General features: G+C 50.0%; 1 protein-coding gene across 3 annotated transcripts in view; it reads left to right on the top strand.

The window, feature by feature from the left end:
* The window catches only part of RNF130 (ring finger protein 130), a 106,496-nt gene that overhangs the window by 29,299 nt on the left and 62,476 nt on the right, over positions 1–14,721 (top strand). For all 3 annotated transcript variants that reach the window (XM_053912902.2, XM_053912903.1, XM_053912905.1), the window contains exon 3: positions 10,187–10,437. In XM_053912902.2, coding sequence (XP_053768877.1) covers positions 10,187–10,437 — 251 coding nt within the window. The remainder of the gene's footprint in view (positions 1–10,186; positions 10,438–14,721) is intronic.

Below are 14,721 nucleotides of genomic sequence, written 5' to 3'. Positions count from 1 at the left end.
TGTAACTCATTTTCAGACCCCACACTGCGTCCGAGCGGTTTGCTTTCCGGCCCCGTCTGTGATGTTAAGGAGCTCGCCCCCTGTTTGTTCTAATCAGTGCCCCGCAGTGGGCGATGGAAGGGCCCTCCCAGGGCCGCGTCTGCAGCGTCGCTGGCGGGAGCCACCACGCCACTTGTGGTTTTACTGGTCCCTGCAGGTCAAGGAATGACTGGCACATACGCTGGGCGTGTGGAGGGGAAGTGAGGCGCTCTTGGCTAGTTTAGAATAATGCACATGTGTCTGAAAGTTAATGATTTATTTTCCTGGTTTTAAAAAATGTATATATAGACTTTACTGTTAATTATTTAGCAGCCATAAATTATGTCAAATTATTGTCAAATTGAAAATTTCTTGTATAGTTCTATTTGTGTCTGTAAGAATCTATAGATAGTTTTTCCATTGTTTAAAGAAAAGTGAAGTAATTTAGGTAAACATGTAGCCAAATAATAATACTGCTTTTCTGTCTTTTTAAATCAATCAGCAGTATCAAACGTTTTTTATTTCTTTGGTTGAACAGAATTAGTTGAATGGCTCTTCACCTTTTTTCCATCTTTTCTCTTAAATGTAATATCTAGCTGTGACTAGCAAATGTAGACTATTCATTAAGTAAACAAAAAATCACACTTTAGACTTCCGGCCAAGATGGAGGCGTAGGTAAACACACTTTGCCTCCTCACACAACCAAAAGAAGGACAACAACAAATTTAAAAACAAAAACAACCAGAACTGACAGAAAATCGAACCGTATGGAAGTCCAACAAGCAAGGAGTTAAAGAAGAAACACTCACTTGGAGGGCAGGAGGGGCAGAGACGGGCAGCCGGGTAGAGAGGACTCCTCTCAAGGAGGCAGCTGGCAGAGCAGACAATCCCACATCTGCATGCAGATAAACTGGGAGGAACAACTGGGAAGCCAGACAGATCTACAACCCAGGGTCCCAGCGGGGAAATAAAGCCTCAAACATCTGACTGAAAACATCGGCAGGGGCTGAGGCAGCAGGAGAAACTCCCAACCTCACAGGAGAGTTTGATGGAGAGACCCACAGGGTCCTAGAACGTACACAAACCCACCCTGGAATCAGCACCAGAAGGGCCCAGTTTGCTTGTGGGTAGTGAGGGAAGTGACTGAAAGCTGGAATAGAGCAGAGCAAGTACCATTGTTCCCTCTCGGACCCCTTCCCCACATAGAGCATCACAACACAGCCACGTGGGTTGCCCCACCCTGGTGAACACCTAAGGCTCCACCCCTTATTATGTAACAGGCACGCCGAGCCAAAAAAAAAAAAAAATGGTCCAAATGAAAGATCAGATCAGAGCTCCAGAAAAAATAAAACTAAGTGACAAAGAGATAGCCAACCTATCAGATGCAGAGTTCAAAACACTGGTAATCAGGATGCTAACAGAATTGGTTGAATATGGTCACAAATCAGATGAAAATTTGAAGGCTATGCTAAGTGAAATAAAGGAAAATGTACAGGGAATCAACAATGATGGGAAGGAAAACTGGAACTCAAATCAACAGTGTGGACCAGAAGGAAGAAAGAAACTTTCAACCAGAACAGAATGAAGAAAAAAGAATTCAAAAAAATGAAGAGAGGCTTAGGAACCTCCAGGACAACTTTAAACATTCCAACATTCGAATTATAGGGGTGCCAGAAGGAGAAGAGGAAGAACAAAAAATTAAAAACTTACTTGAACAAATAATGAAGAAGAACTTCTCCAATCTGGCAAAAGAAATAGACTTCCAGGAAGTCCAGGAAGCTCAGAGAGTCCCAAAGAAGCTGGACGCAAGGAGGAACACACCAAGGCACATCATAATTACATTAACTAAGATTAAAGAGAAGGAGAGAATCTTAGAAGCAGCAAGAGAAGAGGAGACAGTTACCTACAAAGGAGTTCCCATAAGACCCTCAGCTGATTTCTCAAAATAGACCTTGCAGGCAAGAAGGGGCTGGAAAGAAGTATTCCAAGTCATGAAAGGCAAGGACCTACATCCAAGATGACTCTATCCAGCAAAGCTTTCATTTAGAATGGAAGGGCAGATCAAGTGCTTCCCAGATAAGGTCAAGTTCAAGGAGTTCATCATCACCAAGCCCTTATTATATGAAATGTTAAAGGGACTTATCTAAGGAAAAGAAAATAAAAAATATGAACAGTAAAATGACAACAAACTCAGTTGTTAACAACCACACCTAAAACAAAAACAAAAGCAAACTCAGCAAACAACTAGAACAGGAACAGAATCACAAAAATGGAGATCACATGGAGGATTATCAGTGGGGGAGTGGGAGGGGGAGAGAGGGGGAAGGTACAGGGAACAAGTAGCACAAATGGTAGGTAGAAAATAGACGGAGGGTAAGAATAGTATAGGAAATGTAGAAGCCAAAGAACTTACATGTATGACCCATGGACATGAACTAAAGGGGGGGAATGCAGGTGGGAGGGGCTGTGCAGGACGGAGGGTAGTGATGGGGGGAAAATGGGACAACTGTAATAGCATAATCAATACAATATTTTTTTTAAATTCACACTTTATGAAAACAAGGTAAATCACAAACACTTTGTGAAATACCTTTAACTATCAGTGATATGAATCACTTAATATAAATGTATTACTTTGATTAAAAGCCCATCAAGGCGATGAATAAGGTCATAGTTACACTGTTGTTTCACCGTTAAAGTTTTTAGGTTCTAACCGATGTGGATTCAGGCCGCACAGAAAAGGCGGCGCCTGCGGGGTGAAGGCAGCGCTGTGGCCTGCGGCCGCCGTCTGTGCCCTACGTGTCTTCCTGCTTTAGTCTGCAGTATTCCTCCTGTAACTCCCGTGTGACCCACACACTTTTTAAAAGTTCATAATCATCCAAAAAGATCTAAAACAGAATCACTTAGGTAGTGCTTAAATAACAACTGCTTGATGATTCTGTTGTAAACCTTTCGCATGAGCTCTGAATTTTCCTTTCATTTCTCTCAATCTCAGGAGGATGCAGGAGCCCCCCTCTGTCAGACTCTTGCGAGTACTCCTCTACCAGCCTTTAGATGCTGCGGGCTCTGCGGGTCCCCAGTAGGCTGCTGGAGCCCGTCGCTCGACTCGCCTCTGTGTCTTTCTCGAGCTGGTCCTTCCTCTGCCGCAGCAGAAGCGGGGGAAGCTAAAGTAGCGGGTGTGGTCTGTACAGGGGTAGAAGAGAACACTGGTATAGAGGTCAGCGCCGTAGCTCCAGGCTGGAAGCCATTTCTTACCTGGTAGCTGTTCGTGCGACCATGACCCTGGGCTATGTGCTGCCCCCTCAGTGTTAGTCCCGCCTGCACAGGGGCTGGGTGGGGGGGGGGGAGGGCGCCTGGCTGCTGAGTTGCAGGTGGCGGGGGCTCTTTCACCCGTGCCAGGTGCCTCCCGCGCTCTGCAGTCCGGTGTTCTTGCGGAGGTGCAGATGGGGTACTGGGGGCAGGGTAGTTCTTTGCCCTGCGGGACTTTTGCTTCATAGAATGGTTAGCCTCCGGGGCGCGGGCCTATGACCGAGCCCCTCGGTCTCTGCACCTGCAGAGACCCTCTGTCAAGACTTGGAGTCGAAGGAACCTTTGGGGGGAGTGGCAAGGGGTCCCACCTGGGTGAGGGCTGCAATAGGCTTTTGTGTCTACCCATTACTGACATTTCCAGAATTCATTCTTTCTGCAGTTCCGAGTTTCATCTGTTGTCATTCCCCTTTCTGCCCAGGTCTGCTGGTGATAAATGCACCCCGCACTCACCGGAAACTGCTTTTGCTTCTCCCCATCATTTTTTAGGAGCCGTAGGTAGAGAATTATCGTCTTTTCCCTTTCAGCACTGCAGAAGTGTGTGATTTAGTGGCCTTCTTTTTACTTCTGATGACCAGCTGTTTCCTTTTGTATAATGAGTCTTTTTTAATAAACTCTACTTCTTAGAACAGTTTTACAACAGAAAAACTGCAGGGATGCCACGAAGGACTCCCGTGGACCCTGCGCCCAGTGTCCCCAGTGCCGGCGTCTCACCTCTGTGTGGGCCACGTGTCACAGCCGAGAGCCTCACTGACACATCACTCCCTGAATTCTCTTCGTTTTTATCTAACGCCTTTCTCTGTGCCAGGGTCCCATTCAGGACCCACAGGACAGTGTCTCCTCCAGCATAGTCCTGTGTCTCCTCAGGCTCCTACGGGCTGCGGTGGTCCCTGTGACTTCCTTCTTTTGGTGACCTTGAAAGTTTGGAGGGGAACTGTTCCTCGCTGGGGACTTAGCTCATGTTTTCCTCATCAGAGAGAGGATCAGAGAGAGGATGTGGGTTTCGGGAAGGAAGACCACAGAGGTGAGTCACGTCCTTGTCACACTGTCCAGGGCACGCGCTGTCAACATAAGTGACTGCCTGGCCGAGGCAGCTTCCGCCCGGCTCCTCCTCTCCCTCGCACAGAGCACTGTGACAGGAGGTCAGAGTGCACGGGCAGGTGGGGCCCCGCCACAGGGCAGAGTGTTGCCTCTGTTTTCAAATTCTTCCGTGTAGACGACTTGTCCCTTCTCCCCTTATAAACGTGCTCAGTCTCTTACTTGTCTGTCGGCATGGACTCTCGGACATTTGTCTGACGCGTTGTGTTACATTGCAGTACTACTTCGTGTCGTCTCTCGGACTGTCCAGCTGTGGCTGTCGGGAGCTCTTCCCGCTCGTTGGGGCTCTGCCCTTTGCCCTGCCCTTACTTCTGGGGGGTCGGTTGGCAGGGTGTGCTGCCTTTTGAGCACACCCGTACTTTCTGGTGCCAAGAGGTGCTCCAAGCTCGCCGCGCCTGTAGGTCCTGCCCCAGCTCGGGGTCAGCCCTCCCTCCAGGGAACCATGGCTTCGGTCCACGGAGAGCGCTACTAGAAATCAGGACCTGGACATCGGGAGTCTTTTACTGATTCAGGTTTTGTTTCTTCTGGGCCCTCTCAGCTGACAGCGAGGAAGTGCCTGTGTGTGTCCTGGCCCCGGGGTGTGTACCTGCCTGCACTGTTCCTTCCGTCACCATCTCCGTCCGTGTTAAGCTACCAGTGACCCCTCCGCAGGGATCACTGTAGCCGCCTCCTTCGGCGGATCTGTAAGCTCCCACTCCAGCAGTGAGAAGCCGGCCCCCGCCATCCAATTTCTTAGCTCTTCGGTTCACCAAGCCCTCGGGTTCAGAGCCTTCAGCATAACGACAGATTGGAAGGCTGTCCGAGCTCTGGAGTCAGTGTGAAAGCGAACGTCGGCGGCTTTCCTCCCCTCGTGGGTCCTCTCTGTTTGGAATGCCTGAGTCTGTGCTCCCCTCCCACTGAAAGCCCTTTCGTCAGACACTCGTAAGGCGCCTACATGTATCTTAGCTTGAAAATGACAAAACAAGGTGGGTCTTGGAACCCACGTAATGACAAAAAGGAGGGTCCCATTCAGTCCGCCTGCAGGTGGGTTCCAAGGTCTGTAAGCAGTGTTCGTGGGGCCGGGCCCCCATAGCGGCTCACGTGGAGCCCCAGCAGCCACAGTCCCACTGCATCAACCATCGAGCTACTGGCATCGACCACGGCCGCTCCAGGTGTGCTGGAGGCTTGGGCTGTGTCCCCGTGAGCGTGCCATTCAGCTCTGGGGGCTGATAGTCTCATGGAAGCATGAGATCTGGTTTGCCATTTCCGTTTAAGAAAAACATTGAAGATGTCCAAAAAAGAAGAGGATTGAAAATCTGTAAACAGTATTTTATCAAAAACAGTTTGGCATTGGAGTAGCAAATGAGTAGTGATAGTAATTATTTCAGCCCATTAAATAAAACAGGAACCGTGAGCTCGCACGGACCTAAACGATAAGAGTGCACTGGGAGTCTGGTGTATCTGGCCTTAAAGTGCCTCCTCACAGGCAGCTTGACGGTTGCAAGGGGGACAGGAGAGGGGCTTCGCAGGGAAGGTGCCTGGAGGACTCGTGTTCGCTGAACCACCAAAGTGAATTTCAGCGCTGGCTTCTTCATTTCTTTTTTTGAGGGTGTGGCTCAGTTGGTTGGAACATGGTCCCATAACTGAAAGGTCTCAGGTTCGATTCCTGGTCAGGGCTTATTCCTGGGTTGTGTGTTCAATTCCCAGTCCAGGCATCTATAGGAAGCAACCAACCGACAATTCTCTCTCATCGATGTTTCCCTCTCTCCCTTCCTATCTCCCTTCCCCTCTCTCTAAAAACAATTAAAAATGTCCTCAGGTGAGGATTAAAAAAAGTGAACTTCAGCAAGAATGAGATGTATAACAGTGTGCCCCCCCCCCCCGGCAGTACATGCGGGGAAGAGTGCAGCATCACTTCTGTGCCCTTGTGCCAGAGGCGCGGGACCTGATGTGGTCATGCGGAAACAGCAGCTCAGTCCAAATGCAGGGACAGTCTCCAAGACAGTTGGGCTGTAATCCTCAAACCTGTCAAGGTCAGAGCACCCAGGACGTTCTGAGAGGCTGTGGCAGACGGACAGACTAACGAGACCAGACGTGGCGGCTCGCTGGGGACTCAGGGATGCGCGAGTGAGTGGGCTCTCAGGTTAGCCAGCAGGGACGCATCTATCAGTGGTCATTTCTTGATTTCTTTTTGGTGGTTATGCTCTGTTTACAAGTGATTTTTGTTTGTAGAGTACACAATAAATGTTTGGGGGTGATGAGGCATCCTGCCAGTATCTTCGGTGATTTCAGGAACAGAGGTTTCTATGTGTTTCCACTTTTTTGTAAGTGTTAGTCTTTAACAAGGCTCTAAGAAACCGAGTAATGTGGGACGCTAGGAATAGTTGTTACGGAGAAAAGACAGGGCGTTCGGGGAAGGCGTTTGGCATCTGAAGGACTGAGTGTGGAGGAGGGGTTTTCGTTGGGCCTGTTGGGCGCGGCTTGAAGTTGGGGCGTTCCTTATACTCAGTGGTGTCTTGCAGTTTATTGAGAGGGTCTTGTCCCTTCACCGTACAGTGGATGGCATCTCACACCACGTAAAAGAGAATCTCTTTAATTCGGGAGTGCCTTTTCAAAGACGAGAGCCAAGGACCACGGGAGGGCCTTTAGGCGTCAGGAGTCTGGTGGTGAGGCAGCCCGGCCCGCATTCCGAACCGCCCGGTGGGGAGCCAGCCACCCGACCAGAGCCAGCAGGCTGGGGAAGGACCAGGTGCTCTTTCAGACTGACCAGTCAACTTCCCAGTCTGTCGCAGGTTTGTGCTGGGCCTCCACCCCCCAGCCCATTCAGTCTTTTCCCCAGATCAGACACCTCCCCTTTATGGTCTGCATCTTGGCTTCTGCTGCATATGTACATCCAGCAAGGGAATTTCTCCTGCTGTTCCTGTTTCTCCCTTGACAATCTTGGCTACTGACTGATAGCATCCTGCCCACCTCGGGGACTAGGCCCGCGAGCGCAGGGTGCAGCGGCCCTCTCCGGTGTGAGGCTGGAACTGCCTGGTGAAGGGGCTCAATGTCTTACTCCCCTCCCTGCTCGATTAGGCTTGTTAATGTCCGATTCCCTTTGCTCTCTTCCTTTAGTAATATCTAGCTACCTACGCTAACACCTTTAAGAGTCCCTTTTGCCTTTCGAGGGTAGAGTTTTCATGTAACCAAGAGCAACTGTGTGTGTCCGTGTTACTGCTCACACGGAGCTCTTCGCTTCTGACACTTCGGTCACCAAATGGGGGGGCGGTTCTCAGCAGCACCAGCTGGGCGTTCCGTTACTCAGCTGGATCCTGGCTCTACTTGGAGTCAGCGTCGATCCTACGGGTAAGGGCTCCTTCACCCCCGACCCCCTTCTCCATAAGCCTTCCCAAGTCCCAGGTTGTCACCTGTACTTCCGACCAACTGGCTCTGAATCGAGGTTTCCACAACCCCCTCCTCAGGTTCAAAAGGTCGTTAGGTCGGCTCACAGAGTTCAGGGAATCACATTTACTGGTTTATTAGAAAGGATACAATGAAGGATACGGATGACCTGCCAGGTGGACACACGCAGGACAGGGTATAGGGAAAGGGCTCTCTGACACCCTTCCTCCCCACCCCTCCACGTTCACCGGCCCCAGCAGCCCGCAGCTCTCCAGTCCCTACTGTGAGGATGTGTCTGGGGCGGAGCTGCCCCACCCCGCCCCGGAGCATGGGGGTAGGTGAGGGTACCAAGCTCCTCCTCCTGGCTTGGTTTTACTGGTGACCAGCCACCACCAGAGGAGGCCTCACTAGAACCGAAGACTCCTATGACCCAGGAAATGCCAAGGGACTCAGGAGCCCTGTGCCAGGAGCCAGGGGTAGCGATAAACATAGTTTTTACTTCACAGCAGGTAATTTTCCATTCTTTGAAAGACGAGTGAGTATTCAGGAGCCTTGATCATAGTATGTGCTCAATAAATGCTGCCAGATGGATGGATGATGGAAATAATTAAACACTTCTTTTCCCACACAGCTTCCCAGCTGAAAGTAGGTGGAGCACATTTAGCATCCTTTGAGAGCAGGAGACGACAGGGCCTGGTCCCCCTGGCTGCTCCTCTTCCGGCTTGTGTCTTCAGGAGGGAGCCGCAGACCGCTTTCTAAGCCGTGTTTGTGCCTGGTGTGGTTATAAAGCAATGAGACTGATCGTCATGTGTCGAGTGTGGGATCCGTCTCAGTTACTTTATAGCCAGGCCGGCACCTCGTGCCACTCGCCACTGCCTGCTGGACAACATGGGACAGCTCAGACCGGGGCTTCTCAGAGCAAGTCAGAAGTGCGTCCGCGTAGCCCTGCGTTTTCTCTGACTGCGTCATCAGAGCTTCCTTTCCGAAAGACAGTTAGACATTGGCTCTGTTGCTTGCTTTAAATGTACAGTTTTCGTTTTGTTTGGGGGGTTTAGTCTGTGTTCCAATAGGTTGCTACTCTGATACAGTGACTGGCACAATTTTGAGTACGGTAACACAGAAGTGTACGGGGTTAAATTTCTCACGAAACCACTCAGCGACCGAGTTTCTTCTCCGTCGCCCGTGCTCGTTGGCTGCACGGGATGTGAGGACGGTCCCTTTATTACAAACATGACAGTTAAACCTGCAAACCTACCATTTCTTGGAGGTATTTATCGAAGAAGCCTGTAAAAGGGCAGGTTTTGAGAGGTTTGTTTATTTTGTCTTGGTGGTCTACATTTATGTGCACAAGCCTTATTCAAATGTGGATGAGGGGTTTCTAATTTTCTCTTCCCCAAATAAAGTGTCCTCCTTCCTGCAACGCCCAGGGCCTCTGGGACTCTCCGAAGAAGGCAGGTGGTGGGAGGCGCAGGTTGCCGGGCAGCCCCGGCTCATGCAGGATGGCTGCCCGCAGCTGCAGTGGTGGCTAAAAGCTTGTTTCCTTAACAGAGAGTGACAGAGGAGGAGGAGCGGGCTGCAATTTCTTGCTCTGCCTAGGGGAGTCGCTAACCTCTCCTGTGTTACTGCGCCAGCAGAGGGGGACGGGAAGGTGCACCCTCGGAACACCCTCGTAACCCAGCGCAGTCGCCTGCACTGGGGCAGCTCCTCAGCGCAGCCATGAGAACGGGACGCTTTTTGATGACAAATCTCCCCGGTGTCAAAGGATGGATGGGTCTGTCTCAGGAAGAGTTTGATTTCCAGCAGGTTTGGGGGTAAGCTGGAAAGGAAGCTCCCTCCAGCCAGGTGTAGACGGAGGCCCAGAGCCCCTTTCGGCTGTTACAAGGTGCCCTTTGGCGCTTGGCTGTTGCTAGCTCCATCATCCACTTTGCGTCCCGGCGCTCTCCGCTCCTCGTGCTGTTCTGCACGAGGATGGCTAGTGTAAAAAGTCCCGATTTCTGCATATAAATGACAGCACTGTTCTGCTTTTCTTAAGGAGTTGGGACTTTCTAAAGAACATTTTAAGATGGAAGACGTTTCACATGGAGAACCTGCCACGATTGTATCAGGTGTTTCTTGCTGCATAAGCAGTGTTCTGTACGGTTGTCACATTTGACTGGGTTTAGTAATTTTTAAGAGTAGAGTTGTAACACAAGTCGCCGTGGCTGCTGACACCGCCTCCCTCTAGCGCCCTGCCCGCCCGCAGTGCCAGCGCCACCCGCAGCGGCACTTCATTCAGAGGGTTGAGCTGCAGGCGCTTGCCGTTAGCAGAAACGGTAGTACAGTTTTTCTAAGCGCTTTTCGGTGTCTGATTTCCTGTGAGTTTTCACGGCACTTGAGTGTACGTGTTTGCTTCACATTGCAGGCACCGGGGACATTATTGCCGTGATGATTACAGAACTGAGGGGTAAGGACATTCTGAGTTACCTGGAGAAAAACATCTCTGTGCAGATGACCATAGCTGTCGGCGCTCGAATGCCGCCAAAGAACTTCAGCCGAGGCTCCCTCGTCTTCGTGTCAATATCCTTCATCGTTCTGATGATCATTTCCTCGGCGTGGCTCATATTCTACTTCATCCAGAAGATCAGGTACACGAACGCACGTGACAGGAACCAGGTGAGCTGGTGCGCGCCGCCGTGGGGTGTGGGCTGTGACTGGCGCGGCGCAGGCGTGTTTTCATGTTGCCAAGCGTTCTCACTTTCAGTTATTTTAATGTTGGAAACGTATCTACACGAGTACTTTAAGGATATTTTAAATGCCTCCATGGGGAAATTACTAAATTATAGGGGTCACGTGGGAGTGTGCTAGGTAGGTGTCAGCTTAATATCATACAGCGATCGAGCTAATTCTGGAAACTGGGAGAAGTACAGAAAGCCGCGTTTTCACACTGGTGACACTGGGTGTCAGTGGGAGGGGCTGGGGCATGGAGGAGGGAACTAACTTCTCATTGCATACCCTTTTGTTTCCTAGAATTTTGAACCAGGTATCGTCTCCTCAGAAGAAGTAAATCCGTTAAAAATAAATTGTCCTACCTAAGCGTGGCTGCAGGGTGATGCTGAGGGGGGCAGGGCCAGCAGAAGAGCTGAGATTCCGTGGCCGGCCCAGCCCGCATCTCAGTGGGCTTCGGGTGGGTGAATGAAGACACAGGAAGGACGGGATGCTGGCTGTCTCACCTGTGGGCGGGGTTCAGGCAGTTGGTTTGTTACCTGGTTGTCGGATGCACTGTAGACAGAATATCCCCCTTGGGGGCCGAGATCCAGGCCTGAGGCCCCTGCACAGTCCAAGCAGTGGCTTGAAGCCAGTTTGTGTTCAACCACGTTCTCCTTAAACAGTCTGTCCAAACCCCTGGGGGGGAGGCGAGTGTTCACCCTCCCTCATTCTGGTGGAAGGGGCACAGGCTTTGTTTGCTGCGCAGCAGGCAGAGGGTCAGCAGCTGGCCCCCACCAGTTTGCCGTGTCCCTCCTGCCAGTTTATGTAGCTTCTCAGCGTGTTTCTGCCTCTGAAACTAGGACGAAATACTTCGTTGACTGTGTGTGTGCCAGGTTCTGTGCAGTGTCTTGCACACCTTTCTGTTTTCATTTTTACTATTTATAGTTTCAGACTTAGAGAAAAAGTACAAGAACAGTATAAAGCATTCCCTTCCCCAGATTCTTCAGCTGTTACCATTTTACCCTATTTCCTTTCCCGTGTGTAGATATTTTTAACCACTTGAGAGTCAGTTTGCGATACGGTGCCCCTCGGTCCTTAAACCCTGCATTATGTATTCCTCATAGAGCGCCACTCTCTGATCTGCGGACCTGTCCCAGGGGTGTCCTTCATGGCACGCCCCGGGTGGTTCCATTGCCCGAGCACGGGTCCTGTGTCTTTCCCTGTGTCCTGACATCAGCACTTTGAAAGAGTTACAGGCCCGTTGTTTTCAGTTCGAGTTTGTCTGGTGTCTCCTGTTTCTTCATGATTACCTGCAGGTGACATGCATTGTTGTCAGGAATGCTACACTTCTTCATTCGAGGTGACTGTAGACTCACGTGCGCTTGTGAGAAATAAGACCTCACGCACCCTCTGCGGGTTTCTCCCCAGTGGCAAAATCTTGCATAACTGTGGTGAATATCACAACCAGGGTATTTTTTTTTAAGATTTTATTTATTTAATTTTGGAGAGAGGGGAAAGCAGGGAGAGAGGGAAAGAAACATCAATGTGTGGTTGCCTCTCACATGCCCCCTACTGGGGACCTGGCCTGCAACCCAGGCATGTGTCCTGACTGGGAATCAAACTGGCGACCCTTGGGTTTGCAGCCCGTGCTGAATCCACTGAGCCTCACCAGCCAGGCACAGCCAGGATGTTGACATTGAAACAATCCACTGATCTTACTCAGATTGCCCTGGTTTGACTTGTACTCGTTTGCATATATTTCTGTGCAAAATCAGGTGACCACTACCCAAGTCAAGGTGCAGAATGTCTTGACTTGGGTAGTGGTCCAGCACAAGGACCCCTGTGCTGTTCCTTTACGGTCACTGTCCCCCCTCTGTTACAGACCCTGCCTGCCCCCAGCTGCCACTGGTCTGTCCCACACCCTGCAGTTCTGTCATTTCCAGGGAGCCGTATCAATGGAGTCACATGGTTCTTACCCTAACATAAGCCCCTTGAGATCCTTCCAAGCTGTGTGTATCAAATTTACTCCTCCTTAGTGCTCGGGAACGCTCCATGGCTGGGATATACCACAGTTTGGAGAATCAAATTGTTTCCAGGTTTCGGCTATTACAGATAAAGTGACTGAATGCTCACGTAGAGGTTTTTGTGTGGACGCGAGTTTTCACCCCCCTGGGGTAGGTGTTCGGCAGTGAAATCCGGGGGTTGTCGTGCAAGCACGCACTTGACTAAGAAGCTGACGTACTCTTCCCCAAGTGGCTGTACTCCTTCACCTTCCCACCAGACACATCGCCCCGGTCCCGCTCCTCCGCCTTCTTGACTGCGTTTGACGTCGCCTCTGTCTTTTATTTTAGCCACTCTGGTGGGTGTGGTAACATCCCTTGTGGTTTTCCGTCGCATCTCTCCAGTGGCAGCTGGTGGCAAAAACCTTGTCCTGGACGTCCTACCATTGGTGCCGCCTCCTCAGCAGTGTCCGCTGGAGGCTCCCGCCCACCTTCCACGTGGGGTGTTCGTTTTACTGTTGAGCTCTGACTGCTTTATGCATTCCGCATACAAGTCCTTCATCAGAACTGTGGTTTGCACTTTCTCCCCCAGTTTGTGCCTTGTCTTCTCAGCCTTTTAACAGGGTCTTTTGAAGAGTGGAATGTGTAAGTTTGGATGAGGTTCAATTTACTGATTTCTTTCCCTTTTTTGAGTTGTGCTTTTGCAGTCAAGTCGAAAGATCTTTATTTTTTTTCAAAAGTTTTATAGTTTGACATGAGACATTTAAGTCTGGAGTTCATTTTGAATTAATTTTTATATGAAGCGTGAAGTTTAGGTTGAGGTTATTTATTTTTGCTTCTATGTTGTCTGATACTGTACTTTTGTGAAAAGCCAGTTGGGCCTGTTTGTGGGGGCGTCCCTGGACTTTCCCTCCCACTGATACCCGCTGCCCACACACCACGGCGTTTTGTCTGTACGTGAGGCCTTAGGGTTGGGTAGAATGGTTCTTCTCACTTTATTCTTATTTTTCTATATTGTTTTACCTAGTCTCAGTCTTTGCAGCCTTTCCATATAAATTTTAGAATAAGCTCTTCCATCTCGGGAAAAAAATCCAATAACCTTGCTGGGGTTTTGATGAGAAAATATTAAATCTGTAGATTAATTTGGGAATAATTGACGTTTCCCATGTTGAATCTTCCAGTTTATGAATTTTGTATGTTTTTCCATTTATTTATTTTATTTTTTAAAGATCTTACATATTTATTTTTAGAGAGAGGAGAAGGGAGGGAACAAGAGAGGGAGAGAAATTTCCATGTGAGAGACCATTGGTTGCCTCTAGCACACTCCCCGCTGGGGACCTGGCCCACAACCCAGGCATGTGCCCTGACTGGGAGTCAAACCAGCGACCTTTTGGTTTGCGTGAGGTGCCCGACCAACTGAGCTGCGTTGGTCAGGGCTGTTTTTCCATTTATTTAGGTCCTATTTTATTTCTTTCACTAGCACTTTATAGGCTTTAGCGTACAGGTCCTGTACATGCTCCAGGTTCACACCTAGAAGAATTTCTGTTTGTTCGCAGTGACTGTGAGTGGTGATGTGATGGTGAGTGGGCTGTGTGTTAGTCCCAGGCTCCATATGTTCACTGTCAGTGTGCTGAAGTGTGACTTCTTTTGGGGGTTGATTTTCTCTTCTGCAACCTTTGTAAACTCACTCACCATTGTAGATCGATTGTGCGGTGTTTTCCGTCTAGACAATTGTGTTTATCTGTGAAGAGGAACTATTTTATTTCCTCCTTTTCAGTCTTCATGCCTCACTTCTTCTTGTCTCACCGAGTGGCCAGGACCTCGGGCCTCTGCTGAGCGCCAGTGGTGAGAGCGGACATCCTGCCTGTGCCTGATCTCAGAGAGCGGGACTCAGGTTTCCGTGGTGACGTCTGGTGCCAGCTCTGGTGTTTCGTGGATCTTTGTTACCACGGTGAAGCAACTGCCCTCTGTTCCCGGTTTGCTGAGAGTTTCTGTCACACACGAGTGCTGGGTTTTGTCGGATGGTCTCCATGTCAGTTGATGCGGTCACGTGGTTTCTGGTTTCTCCTGTCGCCCGTGGACACGGTGGATCGCACCAACTGACTTTTGGGTGTTGACCCAGACTCGAGTCCCGGGAGTAAAAATCCCACTTGGTTGGAGTGTGTAACTTTGTGTGCATTGCTGGACCAGATTTGTTAGTGTTTTGTTGAGGATATTGTGTCTAAGTTTGTTAGAGATGCTAGTTTGGGGG

The sequence above is a fragment of the Desmodus rotundus genome, chromosome 10, assembly GCF_022682495.2.
Source record: "Desmodus rotundus isolate HL8 chromosome 10, HLdesRot8A.1, whole genome shotgun sequence".
NCBI classification, from domain to species: Eukaryota; Metazoa; Chordata; class Mammalia; order Chiroptera; family Phyllostomidae; genus Desmodus; species Desmodus rotundus.
Note: the sequence above shows the minus strand (reverse complement) of the source record. Positions and strands in the feature narration are given on the sequence as shown.